This window comes from Myxocyprinus asiaticus, chromosome 6 (genome assembly GCF_019703515.2).
Source record: "Myxocyprinus asiaticus isolate MX2 ecotype Aquarium Trade chromosome 6, UBuf_Myxa_2, whole genome shotgun sequence".
Classification (NCBI taxonomy): Eukaryota; Metazoa; Chordata; class Actinopteri; order Cypriniformes; family Catostomidae; genus Myxocyprinus; species Myxocyprinus asiaticus.
Window position 1 is genome coordinate 12151100 of NC_059349.1, and position 25479 is coordinate 12176578.

General features: G+C 37.0%; 1 protein-coding gene and 1 long non-coding RNA gene across 4 annotated transcripts in view; one reads left to right on the forward strand and one right to left on the reverse strand.

Annotated features, from left to right (window-relative positions):
• Positions 1-25479, reverse strand: part of dpp6b (dipeptidyl-peptidase 6b) — a 182431-nt gene that overhangs the window by 90818 nt on the left and 66134 nt on the right. The window contains exon 1 of one of the 3 annotated variants that reach the window (XM_051700840.1): positions 17346-17467. The exons of the other annotated variants lie outside the window; for them this stretch is intronic. Coding sequence (XP_051556800.1) covers positions 17346-17396 — 51 coding nt within the window. The 5' untranslated portion in view covers positions 17397-17467. Of the gene's footprint in view, positions 1-17345; positions 17468-25479 lie in introns of those variants that run through there. 3 annotated transcript variants of the gene reach the window in all.
• LOC127442663 (uncharacterized) lies at positions 8061-8680 on the forward strand. The gene is made up of 3 exons (XR_007897515.1): positions 8061-8114; positions 8226-8298; positions 8529-8680. It is a non-coding gene; the product is annotated as an uncharacterized LOC127442663 (long non-coding RNA).

The following is a 25479-nucleotide window of genomic DNA, read 5'->3' on the forward strand; positions in this document are numbered from 1 at the left end:
ATATCAGATTTTCCATTTGTAGCACCAAAGTATAGATACCATGAGTACTCCATTCAGTCTAATGAAACTGTAGTTGTTGAAGAGGCATCATTGTGTTGTACAGTATATTACATTCTGTCTGTTCCACTCTCTATGCTTAGCAGCCTGTTGAATGATACGGCATCTGTGATGGTCCAGCTACACAATAAAATGTATTTATTAACCTTAAGGACATCTATGTCAGAGCACTGTGCTGTACTGTTGATGTACAACAGAGTCTGTGCTTCGTATACGTACAACGGAAGTGGATGATGATTTATATAGCCACATTCTACCGGCAACTTGGCTATCCACTTTGTTACAGCAATTGTGAAACCGCATTCATGACGTCAGGGTGTCAGCGCCAATGTCAAGCGCAGCTTTGAACACCACTTGAAAATCGCTTACAGAAAAAAAACCTCTCATTTTTCATTTTGGTGATAGTTAAGACTTGAAGTGCTTCTGTGTTAATTAAAATGCACCTTACTTAGGCTGAAAAATACGTATTATTTAATTTATGTCACAAGATCCATCTGGGCTTGTTTTGTACAACAAACAGCGTTAAGAGCTCCTTTTCCCATCACTTTATCACTGACACTGAATCACTGCATGTGCGTTTGTGGTGTGTGCGTCAGTGTAATGACTCTGGGCAGACACATTACAAAGGTTCCGCCCTTCAAACTAGTGTTTATCCTGTATTAACCGTAAATGCATTAATAAAAAATTTACATGTTAAACTTTATTAATCGCATACGTTAAAGTGTTAATTTTGACAGCTCTAATGTGTGTGTGTGTGTGTGTGTATGTATATATATATATATATATATATATATATATATATATATATATATTAGTATGTATATACACTGGCAGCCAAAATTTTGGAATAATGTACAGATTTTGCTCTTATGGAAGGAAATTGGTACTTTTATTCACCAAAGTGGCATTCAACTGAACACAATGTATAGTCAGGACATTAATAACGTGAAAAATGACTATTACAATTTGAAAAAAATGTTCACAACTTCTTAAACTACTTCAAAGAGTTTTCCTCAAAAAATCCTCCACGTGCAGCAATGACAGCTTTGCAGATCCTTGACATTCTAGCTGTCAGTTTGTCCAGATACTCAGGTGACATTTCACCCCACACTTCCTGTAGCACTTGCCATAGATGTGGCTGTCTTGTCGGGCACTTCTCACTATCCTTACGGTCTAGCTGATCTGATTCTATGAAATCTTCATTTATTTATTTTTTTTGGCACTTTCAAGCATTGTATAGCCTTCATTCCTCAAAACAATGATTGACTGATGAGTTTCTAGAGAAGTTTATTTTTTTTTTTTTTGCCATTTTTGACCTAATATTAACCTTAAGACATGCCAGTCTATTGCATACTGTGGCAAACAAACACAAGACAATGTTAAGCTTCATTTAATGAAACAAATAGCTTTCAACTGTGTTTGATATAATGGCAAGTGATTTTTTAGTACCAAATTAGCAATTAAGCATGATTACTCAAGAATGAGGTGTTGGAGTGATGGCTGCTGGAAATGGGGCCTGTCTGTTTGATTTGATCAAAAATGACTTTTTTCAAATAGTGATGGTGCTGTGTTTTACATCAGTAATATCCTGACTATACTTTGTGATCAGTTGAATGCCACTTTGGTGAATTAAAGAACCAATTTCCTTCCGAAACAGCAAAATCTGTGCATTATTCCAAACTTTAGGCCGCCAGAGTATATATATATATATATATATATATATATATATATATATATATATATATATATATATATATATAAAAAATACAACAGTTAGTTACGATCCTAGAATCTGATTGGACGAGAGACGTTCCTTGAGTGCTGATGTATCAGAACAGCAGTAGTCAGACACTTCACTCTTTGTATCACTCCGCTTTTGTTCGCAGCATTCTAAACTAAAGTGTAAGAGCAGCACAGATGTGTAAAAAGCTAGATATGTCTTTTCATTTTTCCCTGTGACATTTAAAGATTTTAGCCAGCAGGTGGTGACAAAAGACCATTTTTTTTTTGTTATGAGCGAGTTGAACTGACGTTCATTTAAGTCAGGGAGTGGTTACTTTGAAGTCATCAGCAATTGCTTCTCACGCCATGATCATTCGGATTTACTACTAGACTACAACTAGGAAATACAGCTTCAGCATTAAGGCTTATTACAGCTGAGAGAAACAACAGACTAAGTAATCACACATACTCAAGGTGCTTACCAAGCGGAGTTTCCGCACTGGGAGTAGAATTCAGATGTAAACAACATTCAACATGGTGGAGGAGAGAAACGAACTGGCTACCAAGAAATACTCAGAGAAGACCCTGCTCGGAAGGCTATTTTTTACTCAGAGAAAATTATCTTCAGCAAGCTGATTAACATTAAAGATGAGGAATAAAGTTAAACAGCTACAGTATAGCTGTTCATCTCTGCTTGGGAAGCGTGACAGACGCAGGTAATCGCTCAATCGCTCTCTCCCTTTCTCTCTCTCAAACACACACACACATCCTTGTTTCTCCAATAACTTGTTAGAAACAGCCCAAGCTGCCATTACTAGTTCTAAAGTGACGTTTTCGAAATATTAAAGGAGGATTAGGCGCATCTTTCGAAATAGCAAAAGCAGATTCTGATCCATGGCGTAAGAAAGTAGTTCCATGCACAAATTCATTTTCTTTGTGACAGTCATTAGTTTTTCCTCATTGTTTTATTTACTTGTTCGTTGAACTGTTGTATATAAGTAATATCACACTCGCAATCGTGCTGTATGGCCCTAAATCATCTACGGCTGAATCACAACCGTGCTGATGTAGGGCCATACAGCACTCTTGCTTGTGTGATATTGCTTAAATATTCTATTCGCCCATGTGAGAACCAATGGCATTTGGTGTCAATAATGTCAAACCTGGTGCAACTTGGGGAAATTCTGATTTCTGAATACTGATTATGATATTTATTTAGGGGCTAACTGTTGTGGATGATAAATCTAGTTAAAATACACAACAGAACGAATATGAGGTCTTCAAAGGCAGTAGTGACCACTGGTCTGAAGAACATCTCTCTGTCACTCCATATTATTCTTGGCTTTCTGTTCTTGTATTACAGTGTCACATTGTTGTAAATTGATATTTGACCTTGAGTGTCACTTGGAAGTTTTTTTTTGTTTGTTTTTTTTTTTTTTTTATCTTTGTTCCTGTAGGATGTCCTTCAGGTTAGATTACAAGAAAAGTGAATCCTTCCTGAAACTTACATTTTCAAAGTTCAAATTCAGCCTAAACAATATTGATCAAAATCAGTAAGACAGCATCAAAATGAGATCTCTGAAGGAACTGGCTCTGGGGCAGAATCGTAATATGCCAAAGACTTGTTTGGTTGTAATTGAAATTTTATTGATTTTGAGACGACCTTTGCAGCAGCTAACTGCTTCGTCTCAGATGCTGGATAAACAGCAATATATGCTTTCTGTCATCCTTCATAAAAGTGGCAATATTCATTTGATAGCTGAGCACTGATTGGTATACATAATTATTTTATCCCTAAAAGGTGTTCTAAATTGGATTATTTTACCCTGTAACCATCTAATGATATTTGACTTGACACTGCTTTAGGGGGCTTGAGGCCAGTATTTATATAATCAGATTCTTTGAGATTCCCCAACTTTTTCAGTGACCCATGAACAAACCACAGCGCATTCCATGCCACAAACAACCACTGAGATGCTTTAACATTGTAACTTGTCATCTCCTTGGAGATATCTCCATTAAACCGAGGTGGGCATGCTTAGAAATTCGAAGTTGTAGAATTTAGCATTAATACAAGGGAACTCACAGAAATGAAACTAGGTTCAACATCTTTTAAGTTTTACTGAATAAAACAATAATAAAAAAGAGTATGTTTGGGTATTAATATAATTTTGTTGTTTAGAAATCATCTATAGGGATATAGTTCTCCTTTCTGCAACTGAAAATAGAAAAACTTTCTGTTGTCAATATAATCATGTTAGCTTTTCTTCCATGAGTTACAAATATTTCAAAATATCAAGTTCTTCCACCAAAATAGTTACTCTCACATACAGCATAATGATAAGTTGAGCTCTTCTTTCATAACATTTAATAATCATTTTTCATAACATCACTTAAGTGATTGTAAATAGCTTGGTTCCCCTTTTCAGGCAAGAAACAAGTAAACATTCCCAGAGACAGATGAACTGCTAAAATGCATTCTTGTATACTTTTCAAGCAGGTCAGAGGAATTGATTATGTTTCAGTGTAACACATGGCTGATTGAAAGCTAACATAGCATTAAGTGAGCCATGAAGTGTGGTATATGAATTGTACTGTACTGTAAATGGCATAGAAAAACATAGTCTTAGTCTCTGGCAGAACGGCCATGGTCGCATATTGCAGGTCTTGCATATTGCACACAAAAGTCAAACTTTCTCAAACTGGCTCGCTCTAATCTGATTGACTGGGTGCTTTGCAACTTTTGTATTAGTCCGCCAGTAGCCTAGTGTTTAAACGGTGCCAGACTGCTAAAATAAGCAGTTCTGAGGAAGAGCAAGTCACTGGATAAGCCAATGTTTGAGAGGTCTTTTGCATAAAATCTTTGAAAGATATTCAGAGTTTTATTTGAATCACTTAGTAAAGTAAATTATATATCCAAAAACAGAAACTGACATTACTCTTTATTTTCTGAGTCCTCTGAAATAATCGGTAATTATAACCAATAACATATTCTGATCACAAATCTACATACATTTAATCATTTGCGAAGACTGCTTCACCAATATTTGAATGGGCTACCCCTTTACCAGCCTGTTATTATGGGATCATCAGTTTCAGATTAACATACCACTAAATGTCATGTTAAACAAACTGAACTGAGGTTGACCATTAGGGATGGGCATTTTGATTAATTTTGTAGTTGAGTAGTCTAACACATAAGAAAACGAGTAATTGATTACTTAAAATTTAGATTTGAAGTTCAACCTTCAATCTTTAAAAATGAGCACTATGCATGAACAACATCTAGATTCAAAAATGACAAAAAAATGAAAAATAAAAAAGAATAAAAACATTTGCACTTACACATCGAAACATGGTCCGTGTACTTTTGTGTCTATTCCTCCAAAAATGAAAAACAAAAAAATACTGTTTCTTCTTTACTGGTTTTAACACTGATGAATAAGAATAGAATAGGCAGATACAAACTCATTTTCTGTTGAACATTTAATTTTCTATTTAAAAAAAGGAATAAAGAGAAATGGGTAAACAGCTTGATTTTTCATTTTCGTTCATTGATTAAAAAATGTGTTTATTGCTTGAATATATGATATGCACATGTGGGCGGACTGAAACAGCCCTTTTATCTGATTGGTCAACCTGCTCTGTCTTCTGTACTTTAATCCTATCAACCAGAATTGGAATTGGGATCACTCTGCTAATTTGTCTCAGTTTTCATTAAATATTGTCCCGAACCACCACTCACTGTAAAATATGCAACGCCATATGTACATTAGTAAACTTGTTGCTGGGAACATAATTGGTGTTGTTGTGAGGTTCCTTAAGTAAACGGCGTGACGCTTAAGAGATCGCAAGCCACATCACTTGGCTATATGCTGACTGGGAGTTAGTCTATTATATATTATTTTTATATTTAATAACATTGTATGATTTTGTTGTACCTGTGTATTTGTGTCCCATTGATAAATGTAATAATAAAAAAAAAAAAAGAGTTCAGTCGCTTTGGATAAAAGCATACGCTAAATTAATGTTTAGGCATCATGAACATGGATTGGAGTGCACATAAAAATGTAATAGCTAAGACTATTCGGACACAAAGCGACTACTGTAAGTCCATGTGTAAACCTCTGGCCTTAAGAGACGCTTTAGCAACCAAAGGTAGAGGCCATGGCTTTTATAGCCTCCTTGCTAGCGTGTCCCGACTTCCATGGCGGGGATCGCCGATTCAAATCCCACTCGGGGTGGGTCGAGGAGGGCCGGTGAAACATCCACAGCTTCAACCAATGCACTGAGTTGTAATGGCAAGATTTAAGTGAGAGAAGCTGTTTTAGTTGCTGCCCACAGAAGGCAAAGATTCATAGAAAAATCGAATTATAATATTAATTGTAAAAAAAAAAAAAAAAAAATATATGTTTTTACTAATCTAATATTTAAATCTGAATGAGTACTTGATTAATCGGTTACTCCTACACATCCCGATTGGTCGTGTGTATTTTGGTCAGACAGTCTCCTCCTGTCTAATTGAACAGAACATGGCCAGAATAAGCTGCAAAGTGGACCAGACTTAATGCCAAAAAGTCTGCCAAAACTAAGTAAATAAAATCAGAGAAACAAGCCATGATCAGGGTAACCTTGAACTATTTCAAATAAAGTAACACTGAACCAGACATGTTCATTAGTTTCAGCCTAGAGAAGCCTTTAGAGAAGCCCAGAATGCTGAAGAGCGAGAAAAAACTGTAGGCGACACTGAAATGAAGCGGCTCGCATTTGTTACACATAATGGGCAAACTAGGAAACAACAAAGGAGAAAACAGGAAATGATGAAGGAGAAATGGAAGCTATTATTAAGGCGCTCGTACATAAAATGGCACAGTTTTCTCATATATCAAGATTTTACTGACGAGACATCTTTATCACTGAGCAAAATGGCATACGGTCTTATTCGTTCATGTGAATGTTGTTGCAGAAATCCCCCACTAGACATCAGGTTTCACCTAATTTCCCAGAGGTCATCAAGTGACATATTGTGATGTCATAATGGGATATCATTTTGGCACCAATTTATAAAGGCGTTCACTGTTAATAATCTTGTTTCTCCATTCTGACAGCAAGCACTCCATTTTATTTGAAAAATATCAACGACTGAAGACACATGAGGCATATGAAAAAATATCTCTGCCAGCACTCTTCTTAAAACACCACACATATAGTCTAATATAAAGTGACCACTTTTTATCTTCCAACACATCAGTCTGGACAGGAAACATGTTTGGAAGAAAGCACTTAGAGCCGTCTGTATGTGAAGGGCTCTTTACAGCCGTGAAATGGACAGGATGCTTGATTGGTATATGTGGGACGTCAATAGCTACACTCCCAAAACAAGATGGTTCTTCAAAGGTTCCCTACTGACCTTTATAGTTCTATTTAGAACCGTATCTTCCTGAAGAACCCTTTTGTGCTGAAATGGTTCTTTGCGTTGGGCATGAGGGGTGCTTTATTTCCACCCTTTTGGTTTTTTAAACTGTCAGTAAATTCTTTCAAAGCCACTGCGTCATTGGTTGACTCACAGCACTGGAGTCCTGGCAGCTCAACCGTCAGCTACACAGACTGTGTCACCACAGGTAAACTTGATATATATATATATATATATATATATATATATATATATATATATATATATATATATATTTATATATATCAAAAATAAATAAGTTGCTGAGTATGTCGCTGAAACATTTTAACCATTAGTAGTAAATGTGTTGTTTGGGCACCAAAATTTTTTTAAGAGGTTGGTTAAATTTGAAGTCATGATTTATACCACTTTTGTTACTACTATGGCTGTAACTGTTTGTGTTGGGGAGATTTTCTCAGCTCATTGACGTCATAAAAATCCTAGAAGAATATGCAGTAAACTGTATGGTGGAACTTTCCACAAGCTGTTACTATTTTAAGCATTTGCATGACTACTTGCGCAAAATAATTTTTCTCATTGCAACATTGTCCTCTATGCATTCAATAATTATGTTATTTTACTCAGAGCTTATTAACCTTAAGATTTAGAAATGTAGCCCTACATATTCCAAATAAAGCATTTAGTTTGCATTTAGTTATTTTTTGCAAATATATTTAATAACCTTGAAGGTAATTCATGATCATACAACCTTGAGCTGAATACAAGAGGTGAGCTGTCATTTTGTTTAAAATATGGACATAATGTTCTGAAAAAGGGGGTAATTTTGGATTTTTATTGTGATTTCAGGTATCCATCCCACCCGGTGTATGATTCATTGTCTGCTCTGATAACAGCATATGCCTTCCTAAAACTATCAGGTTATGTGAGTTTTAATACTTTTATCTCTCTTTCTTTTTTCATATCTATTTTTGCCATTAATTTATACACTGTAATTAATGCATACAATGTAATTTCTTTGTGTCATGGTTTACAGTTAAAAAGCAGCTACACTATGTCTTCCAGCTGTGTTTGATGACGATACTTCTCTCCGCTTCTCCACTAAGCACGTGAGTGATAAAGATTGAATTTGTGATCCATACAGACTTTTGGAATGTTTCAAATATTTACTTGGGTTTATGCATATGCATTTTGCCCAGTCACAAAATAAATAAATAAAATAAAAATAAACTATCACACCTTATTTACGTTTTTCTTCTCAACATTGTAAAGGGCTTGCTTAAATTATGCACATATACTGAAACACTGACTCTGAACCTAATTGTGTATCTCTATTCAGACAGATGCTGTTGGACCCCACATCCTCATTACCTGCAGAGAGGGGCTGCCACTCAGATACACCAAAATACACAGTGATTGATGGTGAAGACATCATATAGGATTGTGCAGGTATTTTAGTCTTCATTACATCTATTTTGTGTTTCCATAAAACGTTGTCAGATTGGTTATCAGTATGAAAGTAAAATACTCTCTATATAAAAGCTAAAAGAATGTACAAGTTTCTGTCCTAGCATTAATGTGTGGAGCAGTGTAGGGGTCTGCTATTTCATTTGCATATGCATTTATTGACTCTTTCACGTTATGCATGTGATTTATGCATTTTTAATTATTTAACCACAATAATTTATTAAAAAAGCATTAAAAATGCTGTAAAAGCATTGTTATTTTTCTACAATTTTTCATTTAACTAGAAAATAAAAGTTCTTAATTGACACACATGCCTTGCTTTTATTTGTTTGGTTGGTTGGTTGGTTATATATAATGTAAAACCATAATTTAGGCTATAATATTTTATAGGAGCAGATATATATAGAGGGGTAGAAAAAAACCCTCCTTGCATCAAAAATGTTCTTTATAGCACTATTGAGGTTCTAAATAACACTTTCAAAGGAAGGTTCTTTATTAAACTTTTAAAAAAGGGTTCAATTTAGCACCAAAAAAAGTGTTCTGCTATTGTTACAAGCTGAAGAACCCTTATTTGGTATTATTTAGAACCATTTTTCTTAAGAGTGTAACTGATGCCATCCTTAAGTGACCAATTATAATCATCTGAATTAACAGGACAGTTTTTAACAGGTTTAAAAAAAAAAAATAATAAAAAAAACAGGCACATGAAATCATGCTTGAAAAACAAGTCATATGAGGAATACCATTATATCAAAACATCAAGAGTTGGCAAACATCTTCAAAGATTCACGAGCAATAAAGAATTACAAACTTGTACGGATCCTTAAAGGACAGGGAGGGAATTTACTATTTATCTTAAACAGTTTAGCGTTCCCTCCCAATGGATTTGCATTAGTTTGGCATTCCCCGTCAATTATTTTGAGTTCCCTCGCAATTCCTTTATACATCCCTTATGAATATTAACCATGGTTTTACTACAGTAACTATAGTTAAACCATGGTATTTGTAGTAAAACCATAACCACAAACTTTACCATGGTTTTACTACAGAAACTATATTTTAACCTTGATATGTGTGGTACAACCGTAGTAATACAGGAAATACAAAACTATAGTAATAAAAACCATAATCATTCTGCCAATAAATATATAAAAAATAGTGGTGCTACTATAGTAAAATATATATAGTAAAAAAATACTGTAGTATATAGTAAAATTATAATGGTTAATTTTCATTAGGAATTGATATAGGTATTGCGAGGGAATGCAAAACTTTTTGTGAGGGAATCCAAAACTATGTCCGAAAATAAATGTCCGGGTCTTACCCAAAGAAAGAAAGAAATTGCATTTTGCATGCAATTGAAAATGAAGCTTAGGACCATTAAGATCTGTTGCATTGTCAAATATTGTCATGACAAAGCACATTTCCCCACATAAAAAAAATTAAATAAAAATCTCACAACTATAATATAGTAATGAAAATCATCAAACTCAAACACAATATATTTTCTAAATCATTTAAATAATAATATAAATTCAATACAACAATACTAACATGATGTTTACAATTGTACTTTAAATTCAATTGTACTTTTTTTCCACATTAATGATAATAAGATAATGTGCTTAATTGTCCTAAACAGTCCTAAAAATAGGCTTTATGCCAAATAAAATGTCTTATTTCTATTCATTTTGGGGTGAAATATGACCCACATATTTCTTTGACTATTTTTATCTGATTCATCTGACAAGAAACATCACTGATTGATATAATATGATCTCACAATACAGTCTAGACGTTTTATTTTTCTGATGGACATTATAAGCTTTAATAGTGGTAACAAGTCTTCATTAGACCAACCAAGGGTTGCTCCCAGTAATAAATAATAAAATCACAAAATTGTTATAGAAATGGTGCAGAACAGACCTAAATTAATCATCGCACAGTTATGGTGTGAAGCAACAGGCCACGTGGGTCATGAAGCTATCCACTACATTTCAGACAAGAACTGACAGAATCTATTTCTAAAGCTAAGGTTTGCATCCTGCGGCAACAGAACCAGCATCTAGTGTGGACATGTTGTGATGTGCCTTAGAGGTGATGAAGGGAGGTAGACAATCAGCTACAATGGAGATTGTCAAGAAAGAAAGCAATGAACTCACGGCACGTAGACTATGTATTTCCGATAAAATCTGAGGGTGATAACGAGCTTCCGGTATCATTTTTAGCCACAGCCAAAGTGTCAAGAGTGTTGCAGAAAACTTCTCTACTTTCTTTTCTTTCTTTTTTTTTTGTTTTTTTTTTGTAAATTTGAAAAAATGTTCCCCTAGTCAAAGCATGAGTTTACACATGAGTAAAGCACCATATTCTTCTGAAGAAAAATTAAAAACGTACAGTTGAGGACTGCTTAAATCATGTTTATTCGCATAAACTGTAATAGCACACCATAGTATTCATAATTAACAGCAATGAAACAATAAAACAATTTAATCATTATTTTTTGTCAAATTACTGTGTCATTGTTAACTATCACTTTTTGCTTTTCTGCAAATAAATGGAAAAAAGGGAGAGTAAAAAGTTTACTGCATCCATCACAAGGGCTATTAGACAAATGGTATGGTTGAAGTAAGGGTCAATATGAGAGGAAATAGATTATCGTTCAATCCCGCATTTGCTGTGAAGCTATAGTATCGTAAATTGTCATATTATTCTAACTTACAAAATCAGTGGTGTACTTTATCTAGCACGATGAATCAAATAATTACATGTATAATACAGTTGGAAACGGGGACCTTGCTAAGCCAGTGCTGGTCTATGGCTTGTGAATATTCACCCTTATTGTTGTCAATAAAACATGTTGTTAAACCGCTACTCCTTTTTACTGGATGAAGCAACAGTTCTGTGTCTCAAAGTGTGATGAATAATATCTGCAGAAGCACAATTTCTGTTTGCTCAGGAACTGTGCTTTTGAACTCTACTTTGATTTTAGATCACTCTTGGTTAGGTTTAGGTTAAAATTTTAGGTTAGGCAGGTACATTTTACTCATTAAACACTATCAATATTCACCTTAAAAACCTTGTCTGATTACGACACCATTTCACTCGCTTTTGGCACCCCCCACTGGACATTTCACTGGGAAACTGCAGCCAAACATGTAATAAGGCATGTATTTTTGTTTTTGATTTAATAATAATAATTAAAAAAAGAAAAAAATATATTTCAGTAACGCAGTAAATGTTTTCAAATAATTCGCTTTTGTTTGTGTTTAAGCAACATGATACCACTGGAAATCTACGTGTTAAGGCTTATTCACACTAAACCTACATTTTTGTTTGAACAACCTTTTGAATAGGATCACGCAATTCACATTAGGTCCAAAAATCATCCACCGACAATCCGAAGGTTTATTTATAGTCTGATTTTTTGGTTCTTCAGACTGCGATGAAACCTGACCGACCAATGAGATAAGTGCTTAAAGTCATGTGTCCCGAGCTGCTGCAGCTACGAAATCTAGCGTGTTGGTGGCACCAATGCAACAAAAGTTACTCAGCAAACCGACATGAAACAACTAGGAACCAGTGTTGAAGATGGATGTAGAGCTGCACTTGTCTTTAGTATCTGAGCATAAGGAATTACTTGATAAATGCCACAGTGGCTACTAAAATGAAGAGAGGAAGGAGGATGGTAGGAATTGCAGAAAAAAAATCGGAATCAATGGTGAGTTTTTATTAAATATACTGTATTTTATTTTAATAAGTCTTGCGATTACTAAATTGTTAGCAGGATTAACTAACGTTTTCATTCAACTTTTCATTAACATTTGGGTGTTATGCAGTGAGGACGTGAAATTAAAATTGAGAAACTTGCAAGATACAAAAAAGTACTGGAATAAAACTGCTTTTCGTTAAACAACACCTATTGAGTGAATTTGCTTTTTATATAGACCAAGAAAAAATCGTCAAGGCCTTGGTGTAAATAGACCTATCGTAGGCAGTTAGTCTCACAAATTTGTCTCGGATTTGGTGTGTGAATAGGCCTTTAGTTCCATGTTCTGCATTCAAACGTGTCCTGAAAATATTTTTGGTCTTTTTGGTCTCTATACTGTTGTGCATGTGCATGCCTATAGTTCCAGCTCCGGCCAATGGAAAAAGTTTGGACATTCGAAAAGCACAGGCCGATTTTAGCAGACAAAACAATCGACCTCCTGTCGGCAATTTTCCCATTAGGTCCTAGTTTGAGAGGGCAAATTAAAAGACAAAAGTAGCCACTTGCAAGACAGTTTTACAGTCCTGTAATGTGTAATACAGTAACACAATGACATCTCTGTCTGACAGATATTAAAATCCATCACCACTTGAAATGTATTCCATGAAAGAGTCAGATTAATATAAGAAAGACTGAATGATAAGTGCAGTAAAGACATCTATTGCAGCAATTTCCACACAACCCCGGAAAGCAAGGTTAAACTTAAACCAACACCTCAACGTGTAAGTCATAAGTGCTCCAATCTATTTCTAAGTGCTTTTTCAGACTGCCAAAATTGCACAAGTTACTGTATTAAAGAGACATCAATAAAGTGAAATCCTCCTAGAATGTGAAAAGCCTGCATGAATAAAAGAATATTAAGCATATGACAGTGGCTCTATTGTTGTATATTTTTAATGGTCACCTACAGTACGGATGAACAAACCAGAGAGTGATCTCTTGTATTATGTTATCTCTAGTATTATTAAAGTAAAAAAAAAAAAAAAAAAACTGTCAAAGCCCAGCTGTTCCCACCACATCAGTCTTATTGTTCAAAAAGACAGACGGTATTTGAAGGACAGGTGGACTGCAATACACACTCTCGTCTGTCAGCTCTGAGCCTGAACTGATTGCTCATAATTGTACTTCATGGGGAATGTTCTTTTTCATCTGGGCTCCAAACATCAAATGCAATTTCCAATTAATCCCGTCTATCAGACCCACTTTATCGCTGCCACCATGCCAAATATAGCCCCTCCTTTGAGTGGAATTAAAGGCAGCTATTCTAAGACAGCAATTCTTCCACCGCTTGAACCCTAAATAGGGCTCTCTGATGACAATGATTAGGGTTTAAGTGTGAAAAGCAGCTTGAGAGTTTGAATAAGAAGCCTCACTTTAAACCATTTAGTAAAGGAATAGTTCACTAAAAAATGAAATATCTGGCATTATTTACTCACTCCTAATGTTGTTCCAACTCATGTGACTTTCTTACTTCCGTGGAACATCAAATGGAACGTTTAGCAGAATGTTGACGCTGCTCTTTTCCAAACAGTGGAAGTGAATGGTGGCCAGGGGCTGTCAAGCTCCAAAAATGACAAAAAGTACCATAAAAGTAGTGACTTATGCGGCTCATGCACTTAATTCTGAGTCTGTCATATGACAGCTTGACTGAGGAGTAACCCCATACTGAATTAAAACTCTTAAATAAAAAATATTCACCACAAATCTACTCCTCCGCCTCAGCTCTCAAATCTCAATAACATTCAGTTATAAGGCATGTCAAGATGTGAAATGCCAGGTTTGATGTCAATCATAAAAAACTTCACTGGTTCTCATTTGTCCGGTATGCGATCCCAATGCGTCACATTTGCGTATAAGGATATTTAAGCAAAAACACATGAAAGGTCATTAAAATTGTGGTTATTGGAGGGTTATTTTATTTTTATTTTTTTCAAAACTCTGTATTCCACAGTTTAATTAAATTTCATAATCGAAATGGTGTCTAATCAACTTAATTTGTTAAAACTTTAATCAAATGAAATATATATATATATATATATATATATATATATATATATATATATATATATATATATATATATTTTTTTTTTTTTTTTATTTATTAAATTTTTCAACATAACATTGCATTATCTACAAAATCCTCACAGTACAATCTGAAACAACACTGGAGATATTTTTGTGAAATGAAGTGCTGCACAACAGAACATCACATATGTGAGATATTGCTTTAATACATTATTATTTAATTGCATTAAACATGATCTTTTTTCCCATTTCATGTGTCTATTTAAATTGAGCTTTTATTTTGCCATTTCTGTGTGTTTTTGACAGTAGTTTCTCACCACCGGATAAGCAGTGTGCTACTTGTCTCAGTGTGATTATTAAGCCCCATTAAAATAAATACATATAGTCTGCATGTGCTGCGTGCTTCAGAGCGCTCTGCTCACTGTCATCTACTACACACATACACACACCCAGAGCACGCGTGATGCTCATGAGAGGTGTCTTCTGCGTATGAGCGTCTGGCTTCACACATTCATTTTGAAGCACGCAGCACATGTACATTTTATTTTATTTTTCATTATTCAATCACAGACTTTTGCGGTTTATTAATCACACTTGGACATATTGTGATTTTAAATTGATTAATTGTACATTCAAACATTCATTTTGGTCCCAAATATGTTAAATTTTGTGACAATCCGCATTTTATAGCTAATGCAATTTTTATGACTGGATTCAGTGATTTCATCTGTGTTTACCAGGCCCTAAATGAATTCATTACCTTTACTTAATTTAATTTAAGACATTTTTTACAAGCAATTTAATTAAGTTACTTCTAATTAATTCAGTTTCATCAAACCAACATAACTTAGTTGGGTTAGGTCAAGTCAGTGTACTATAGTTGCTTTAACTCAACTTCATTAGGTTAATTAAACTTTTTTTATTTTTATTTATGTTGGTCCAATGTAGTTTTATTACTTTACCAAGTTTTATTTATTTAATTGTCATAAATGCATAAAATAACACTTTTTTCAACATTTGTTCACACCATCTAGTCCCCTGAAAAGCATGCTGGGAAATCGAAATCCCCTGGCCTGTTTCATCAATGCTACAAAAAATATTCATGTAGACTCAAATGGATTAAGTAAACTTAAATGTTACTATTTTTTATCCCCTTTTCTCCCAATTTGGAATGCCCAATTCCCACTACTTAGTAGGTCCTCTTGGTGGCGCGGTTACTCACCTCAAGATTCTGAGACAGTCAATCTGCACATCATATCACATAGCTCGCTGTGCATGACACTGCGGAGACTCACAGCATGTGGAGGCTCATGCTACTCTCCGCGGCATCCACGCACAATTTACCATGCGCCCCACTGAGAGCGAGAACCACCAACTGCGACCACGAGGAGGTTACCCCATGTGACTCTACCCTCCCTAGCAACCGGGACAATTTGGTTACTTAGAAGACCTGGCTGGAGTCACTCAGCATGTCCTGGATTCGAACTTGCGACTCCAGGGGTGGTAGTCAGCGTCAATACTCGCTGAGCTACCCAGGCCCCCAAACTTTACTAAATTTAAGACAAAATATTCTAGAATTGTGTTGCTGTAGTTCATTTTAATTGAGTAAAGTGAACAACCTGAAAAAAACATTTTTGAGTGTACATATGGTAACGGCAGTACAAGCAGACTCTAATCGTTAAATTTTTGAAAATTAATTTACATACCGAGGTGTAAAGGCCGCATCATCACACCATCGGGGTGTGAATTCGTTTTTAAAAAAAAATAATAATTATATATATATATATATATTATGAACAGTACAGAAGTGTTGGAACAGAAAAAAAAATAAAATATTGCACTATATCCATACTTGTTAGTGGCACAATCAAATATTTTCCAGGACAAATAATTATTTTCCAGAACATTTAGGTATTTTTCTCATTTTCCATGACTGGAAAACTGCATTGCGAAATTTTAGGATTTCCAGGACGCGTGGGAACGCTGGGTCATATTTGATGAATAATGCACAACAAGGTCAGGCAAATGTTTGATTAATGAATAGCATGAAAGTAATCGGGGCACAACAGATGCAGTAGTTTGGCTTAATTGATTTGAATGATGAAAAGTGGAGGTTGCCATTCTTAGCCTCTGATGGCACGATAAACTGTTGCCTGGGACAAAAAAGTGAAATAAAGAGCCATGTTTACATTGGACATCTGTTGTGTTTAGTTTTTGCCTGCCACCCGAAGAGACCATCTATCTAATTTAATGGAAATATTTGTGAATCCTTAGAACCCATCAAGTGCCTTAAATGGTGCTCATGGTATAGATTTCCTCAAATCCATCAACTAAAAATAACAACAACACATCAGTGCAATCACTGGAAGACTAGCACTAATGATCATCATACAGTATGATGGTTGGTCATTATATAAAACTGATATTGGTATTGATTGGTTATAGCATAAACTACTCATGGAGATATGCAGTTTTACAAAGTTTCTTGAGATTTTAATTAGTTTTATAAATACCTTCTATTAAAAACTATATGCAACTTAAACAGATATAACTATCATACTGCTCTAAATAACTATATATTACTTAGGCTACTACACTGCATAACTATATACTACACTATAATAATTTAATTATAATAATATATATATATATATATATATATATATATATATATATATATATATATATATATAATGTAATATAACTACCATATAACTAGAAATAAATTACAAGGCTGTGTCATTTGTTTTGCATTGGCAAGACAATCAATGCATATTTTACGACACATTTCTATACGAGCTGTCAAAAGGAGCCCTGAACAGAGAAAGCAAAACCATTAGTATTCACCCGGGTTTTGATATCATACATATAAGCTATAAGAGAAAATCTCTTCACTACCTGTTCTTGTTGAGATGCTTTTCTCGGCGGGTTGGACTCCGCTGAAGTCATGATGGAAACGCGGATATAAAATTGATGCAAGGCGCTCTTCAGACGGAATGGAAAGCACTACTCGCAAACAAGCTCATTCAGTGATAGATAGAGGGAGGGAGGGAGAGAGAGAGAGAGAGAGAGAGAGAGAGAGAGAGAGAGAGAGAGAGAGAGAGAGAGAGAGAGAGAGTAAGAGAGAGATGAGGCTCGCGAGCAGCAGAGAGAGGTAGCGCGCAAATAAACGCGCTTATTTGGACTCGAGACAGGCGTGTTGAATACTGTATGTCTCGCGCTGAGCGCGTTCTAAACAAGTATTGTAAACAGCGCGATGCGTCGTGAGAAGCTACTGGTTCAGATGTTTAAGTATGAAGTGTCTGTTGAGGGAATATTGAAGGCTATAGCCACATAGAGTGAGCTTATTTAGTATATATATATATATATATATATATATATATATATATATATATATAGCCTATGGAGTTGGATAAACAGTCCTTTCAGATTTAAGTCACCAGTCTCAGATGCCTATCTATGTCTGACGACATACTCCATTAGACTGTGTGTGACATCGTTAGAAGTCGACAGTATTGTTATATAAGTTATATAAGGCTATATATCTGTCTGAGGAGGTGCGGAGAATACGGAAATATTCACAAAATAGATAAAATATATATATTATTAAAAATGTAATTCAAAGAGAACTCACAAGTAATCATGAAGATATATTTAAAATAAAACATTTCACAGCATAGTAGGCTTCTGTTAATGTAAGCTGTGTCCAAAATGAAGCACTATACACTATGCACTTTCAATATACACTATGCACTCAGCCATCTAGTGTATGAATTTTTAAAATGTATTATCATCCCAAATGGAACACTTAATGCTTTTTTTTTTTTTTTACTACACTGAAGCATTTAGCGTTTAACAGCTGATGGAAGTGTATGCAATGTGTTGCTGCTAGCTTTAGCCTCAATTCAACACTTTTACCTCAAGCAACGTACATATTCACGCAGTGTGGGATGATGGTAAAGCATTTAATTCACATTTGTAATGTGCTGTCTTCACTAAAGTTTCGCTCATTGCTACATTCTCTATTATTTACTATTGTTCTGTCAGACCAGCATTGCATGTACGGCAAGCCGCGAGTGCTGACTTCATAAAGTGTCCAAAAATCCACACTCCATTTCGACGGTTGAAAAAGTGCATCATCCGGGTACTCAGTGCACTTCTATTTGTTGCATTTTCAGTGATAACATACTACTCACACTATTTACACAACAAAATGATGTAAAATAGTGCAGAAGTGCGCGGCTTGGTACGCACCTATAGTTTAGATTTGGGGTAACCCAATTTGGGACAATAAGATTTCAACATTTACTTTAGATAATACACCCACTGAGCATTATAGGAACACTATGGTCCTAAAAACGTGCCAGACGTGGTCTTCTGCTGCTGTAGCCCATCCATCTCAAGGTTTGACGTGTTGTGCATTCTGAGGTGCTATTCTGCACACTACAATTGTACAGAGTGGTTATCTGAGTTACCATAGCCATTCTGTCAGTTCAAACCAGTCTCGTCATTCTCCGTTGACCTCTCTCATCAACAAGGCATTTCCATCCGTGAAACCGATCCATTCCATGGATGTTTTTTGTTTTTGGCACCATTCTGAGTAAACTCTAGAGACTGTTGTGTGTGAAAATCCCAGGAGATCAGCAGTTACAGAAATACTCAAACCAGCCCGTCTGGCACCGACAATCATGCCATAGTCCAAATCACTGAGATCAAATTTTTTCCCCCATTCTGATGGTTGGTGTGAACATTAACTGAAGCTCATGACCTGTATCTGCATGATTTTATGCACTGCACTGCTATCACACGACTAACTGATTAGATAATCACATGAATAAGGTGTTCCTAATAAAGTGTGAGTGTATATTAGTTGTTTATCAGTATTTTATATGCAATCAAATAAGCAAAGTGTTGAAAACCCCTGTTCTTTACCTGACTGAAATCCATGTAATACAAATAATGGTTACACTTTACAATAAGGTTCCATTCGCTAACACTAATTAATGCATTAAGTATCATGAATAAACATGTAACAATAATTTATTTACATTATTCATTAATCGGTAACACTTTAGAATAAGGTTCCATTTGTTAACATTAGTTAACAACATTAGTTAACATGAACTAACAATGAACAATACTTATTAAGCATTTATTAATCTTAGTTAATGTTAACTCCAACATATATTAATACAGTTTTAAAATGAAAAGTTGTATTAGTTAACATTAGTTAATGCATTATGAACTAACATGAACTAACAATGAACAATTGTATTTTTATTAACTAACATTAACAAAGATTAATAAATGTTTATATATAAATATATTACTAATGGTTTGTTCATGATGCCTAATGCATTAACTAATGTTAACGAATGGAAACTTATTGTAAAGTGTTACCATTAATCTTTGTTAATGTTAGTAAAAAAAAATACAATTGTTCATTGTTAGTTAATGTTAGTTCATAGTGCATTAACCAATGTTAACTAATACAACTTTGGATTTTAAAAATGAATTAATATATTATATTAATTAATATATAATATTAAGATTAATAAATGCTTAATAAGTATTGTTCATTGCTAGTTCATGGTAACTTATGTTGTGTTAACTAATGTTAACAAATGGAACCTTATTGCAAAGTGTTACCAAAATAATATATACACGCATACAGTATAATTCATATAGACTCCATTATAACCACTTATAAGAGCATAACAAGAAGTGAAATGTTTTTTAGTTAAAAAAAAAAAAAAAAAATGCTGATTTTGAAGTCAATTCAGTATGGCTGCTACCCAGATGATGGTGTTAAAATATAAATGGCTTAGAGCAGGTCATCCAGTGAGGACAGGCACTGTCCAAAGACAGTTTTGAGGCGATAACACATTTCAAATATGAAAGGTGACAGATGGCAGCGTGCAAGGAGCAACTAAGCACATTACATACTGAAGATAATGAGCTGTCACCAAGGTTTCACTTCTTAACAGACAGGTTCATTTGAATATTTTTACTCTAAATACAATTTTCTATTAAGAGACAAACTGGATTTATGCTAACAAACATTAAATAACATACAGCGATTTTATCAAAACAATAGATTTTTGTTTTGTAGTTTAAGTTAAAGTTCAGTTGATTAAGCCAAGGAGTCCTGAAAAAGAACAACAATAATAATAATTAAAGATAAGAAGCTAATGAAATCTATAACAGCAACGCCAAATTATAGTCTTTGAATAATTATTGTGCAGGGACCAGGGTTGGAAGGGTTACTTTTAAAAAGTGTTCCACTACAGATTACAGAATACATGCTGTTAAATTTTAACATATTCTGTTAGATTACTCAAGGTCAGTAACGTATTCTAAATATTTTGGATTACTTCTTCAGCACTGGCAAATTTTTTCATTTGTTTTTACTATAAACAAGTAAGTAAAAGAAAGAAAATTAATTTATATATATATAAAAAAAAAAAACATTCTTTGAAAAAAAGCCTAAATATCTTATGCAGTTTTGCTACTCAAGTAAATGTATCTTGTTTTAAGGATTTTTAGATCATCTTTGCTCTAATATCAAAGGTCTTACTAGAGAAAAACAAATTATGCTCCAACGTGCATTTTCGTCTTAGAATTCATTTTAAAATATAATCGCGCCTGGTAGCACAGATGCATGTAAAGGCAAGAAATAGCATTTTAGCTAAGCATAAAGCGAAATGTTCACATGACCGGTGTATTTATTGCATTTATGTTTCATCTGTCAAAGCGTTTCTAACTGTTTTTTGTTAAGCTGTGGAAACACGATGTAACTATTCTATTAAGCTCCCAAGGGAAATTTCCTCAATGACGTCATATCCACCTTTTCACTCACAACAGTTTGAACTTGTATGAATGTAACAAATCATAAAAGTGTTTCACTGCTGTTCAAACGCTTCTCGGATCGCATCATTTATATGGGTAAAGGTTTTTCACCTGAATAGTCTAAACTTTAAATGAAACAAATGACAATAAAATGCAAAGCAATCTCTTCAGTAATCAAAATACTGTAAGTATCTGTATTCTCATTACAAATTATTTTAATTGTGACTTTAGTGGAATACAGATACTAAAATGTTGTATTTTACATACATAATCCTGTTACATGTATTCCATTACTCCCCAGCCCTGGCAGGGACACTATTTTTTATTTTTTTTTGGGTCTGGATCTATTAAGTTAATTATACTGTAAATACATTAAAGCTAAAGTATGCCATTTCTGCCACTGAAGGGAACTGCAATGTTTTCCAAACTGCTTTCTAAATACACCCACATCTGCTGTTGAACCCAGCCCCCAACTCACGCCATTGATTAATGTTGTTGTGCCGTGTCTAAGCGGATCACTCAAAACAAACAGAGAAATTTTTATAGTGCCACAGAGACAAGTTTTCACAGTTTTTGAAAAACATTAACCTGTGAATGCCTTAACACTGGAAAACTTACAAACTTCAGCTTTAAGGATGCAATTCACACAAAACAATTACTTAAATGCACCTCTATGATCAACATGTCTCATTAAAAGCTGACATTCTTGAAAAAAGAAATGTTGGCATAAGTTGGAATAATATTTCATTATTATTTCTTAAAAAAAAAAGTAGTGAAAGAATTTTGTTTTAAAATATTATTAATATATGAAAAACTTTTGTCCACCAAATCAAAGTCAGGTGTAAACTTTATAAAAAATATCAGATATTTTAAAAATGTTATGAAAAGGCACATTTTGCCAAAAGGGGCAACCCTAAGAAAATGTATTGCTATTTGTGTCTCAAAATAAAAAAAAATTTTATATGCTTAAAGCATTTTTTTTTAAATTAATGATTAGGTTGTGTAAACATGTATTCAAAAAGCAAAGAAAGTATTTTAATAGGTTACGGCACTTGACATTTTAAAAATCGTCAACCTCCGTTCCCTGATGGAGGGAACAAGACGTTTTGTCGATGTAGTGACACTAGGGGTCGCTCTTGAGAGCCCCAATCACCTCAGATCTTTGAGAAAGGCCAGTGAGAATTGGAGTGTGGAATTTGCATGCCACTCCCCCAGACATACGGGTATAAAAGGGAGCTGGAATGTAGGATTCATTCAGGTTTTGTGCTGAGGAGCCGAGACACGGTCCCGGCCATGTCAGCGGCTAGTAAAGCGTTGTGGCAAGAGGGACACAATGTCTTGTTCCCTCCATCAGGGAACGGAGGTTACAACAGTAACCGAGACATTCCCCTTCTGTCACTCACTCGACATTGTGTCGATGTAGTGACACTAGGGGTCCCTATGGAAAAACGGCACAACAGCTGAACCGTGTTACGTGAACTGCCGATGCAGGTGCAAGCAAGCTGCTGCGTGCGTAATAGCAGGTGCATCAGACTGCACGTTACCTCCCCCAACGCCCCAAAAGATGTCATGTAGTTCCTCATATCCCTGAGGGGGGGAAGCGACATAACTAGCATGGGAGCAGGCCGCACCAGCCACTGCCTTTTCTCTCTATGTTTTCTCTCCACAGAGTATTAGATTCAGCTGGGGCCATCTAATACTATCATACGCATCGGGGAAGGTGTTCTTTTACTTTCCTATTCTTTCAAGGGGAAAAGACCCCGCGGAGACCACATCCTGCCCAAAAGGGGAGGTCAACATGTGGCAATATGACACATGTGCTCAGCAGCCGCACATGGAAGAGGTGCGGTGGTAGGTCCCACCACGAAAAAAGGGGGGGAGCTCTACAAACACAGCGACCGGGGGCAGAGAGAGCTCTGCCCAAGGGAGACGCGGGTCCGCCGACAGGGAGACTGTACCGCAGAATATACATCACAGGGGTTACCGGAGTAATCAGTACCTGTGGAGCACCTATCCCAGTACAGGGCATAATAGACCCGTAGTGGGGATGGCTGCGAACTCCTCCACCGAGTTCGCAAACCATAGAGCTAGGATCCACGACTTCGTGAACTCGACTGGGAGTAAAAGCACAAGTTTTCACCTCAGGGGAGGGGAAAGGCACTATACGCAAGCGATACACCCGGCCAGCTGTTCCGTATTACCAAACTCTACCTGTTCGTACCTGAAAGAACACGGGACGAAACCGGCTCAACCCGGAGATTGTAAAATCTCGTGAAAGTATTGGGTGTTGCCCAGCCCACTGCTCTGCAGATGTCTGCTAGAGAGGTGCCATTGGCCAGTGCCCACGAGGACGCCACACTCCTTGTAGAGTTTGCTCGAACCCGCAAGGGGGCGGGCATGGCCTGGGTCTGGTAGGCCAATGCAATGGCGTCCATGATCCAGTGGGCAAGCCTCTGTTTGGAGATGGCATTCCCTTTCTGCTGTCCACCAAAGCAGACAAAGAGCTGCTCAGAGCATCTAAAGCTCTGCGTGCGATCCAAGTAGGTGCGCAAAGCACGCACTGGACACAGCAACGACAGGCCTGGGTCTGCCTCCTCCCAAGGAAGCGCTTGCAGGTTCACCACCTGATCCCTGAAGGGGGTTGTGGGAATCTTGGGCACATAGCCCGGTCGGGGTCTCAGGATCACGTGAGAATCTGCCGGACCAAACTCCAGGCAAGTGTCGCTGACAGAGAACGCTTGCAGGTAACCCACCCTCTTGATGGAGGTGAGCGCAATCAGGAGGGCCATCTTTAAGGAGAGGGCTTTTAGCTTGACTGACTCTAGCAGCTCAAATGGGGCTCTCCAAAGGCCTCATGGGATCTCTCCACAGTGAGATCCCATGAGGGGAAGAGGCATGGCCTTGGAGGATTAAGCCTCCAGGTGCCTTTGAGGATCCTGATGATCAGATCATGCTGTCCAAGGGACTTACCGTCGACTGCGTCGTGGTGAGCCGCTATAGCGGCTACATAAACCTTCAAGGTGGAGGGGGACAGCCACCCCTCCAGCCTCTCCTGCAGAAATGAGAGCACTGACCCGACTGCGCATCTCTGGGGGTCTTCGGCTCGGAAAGAACACCAATTCACGAATAAGCGGCACTTTAGGGCATAAAGCTGCCTGGTAGAGGGAGCTCTCGCTTGAGTGATCATGTCTATGACTGCTAGTGGTAGACCACTTAGACCTTCCGCATCCCGTCCAGGGGTCAGACATGTCTGGGAGTGGATGCCAGAGGGTGCCCCATCCCTGAGAAAGAAGGTCCTTCCTCAGGGGAATCTGCCAGGGAGGTGCTGTCGCAAGGAGCATGAGGTCCGTGAACCAAGTCTGAGTGGGCCAGTATGGGGCCATGAGGGTGACTTGTTCCTCATCCTCCCTGACCTTGCACAGGGTCTGTGCAAGAAGGCTCACTGGGGGGAATGCGTATTTGCGCAGCCCCTGGGGCCAGCTGTGTGCCAGCGTGTCTGTCCAGAGGGGGGCTCCCATCAGGGAATACCAGAGCGGGCAGTGGGAGGATTCATGGGAAGCGAACAGGTCCACCTGTGTTTTGCCGGATCGACTCCAAATTAGATGGACCACCTGGGGGTGGAGTCTCCACTCTCCACTGAGCATTGCCTGCCACAACAGCGCGTCCACTGTGGCGCTGAGGCTGCCCGGGATATGAGTGGCCCGCAGCGACCTCAGCCGCTGCCTACTCCAGAGGAGGAGATGGCGGGTGAGTTGCGACATGCGACGAGAGCATACGCCACCTTGGCGATTTATATATGCTACTGTCGCTGTGTTGTCGGACCGGACCAACACATGCTTGCCCTGGATCAATGGCAATAGCCTCCGCAGGGTGAGTAGTACAGCCAGCAACTCTAGGCAGTTGATGTGCCAACCCAGTCACGGCCCTGACCAGGAACTGGCGACTGTGTGCCCGTTGCACACAGCGCCCAGCCCAGTTTGGAGGGTTCTCCAGCGGGGGATGGAGTGGTCTGGATCACAGCTCCGTAGCAGACGTCTCGCTCCCTGGGTCGTCCGTCTCAGGGGTGCTTAGGAGCCTTCTGGGTCCTCGTGCCGGCCCGAGAAAAGGGGGGTGTCAGCTTCCTGCAAGGGGCTCTACACTGGGGCTTAGAGCTAGGCTTGGGCTGAGGTGGAGCTGCCTGGGC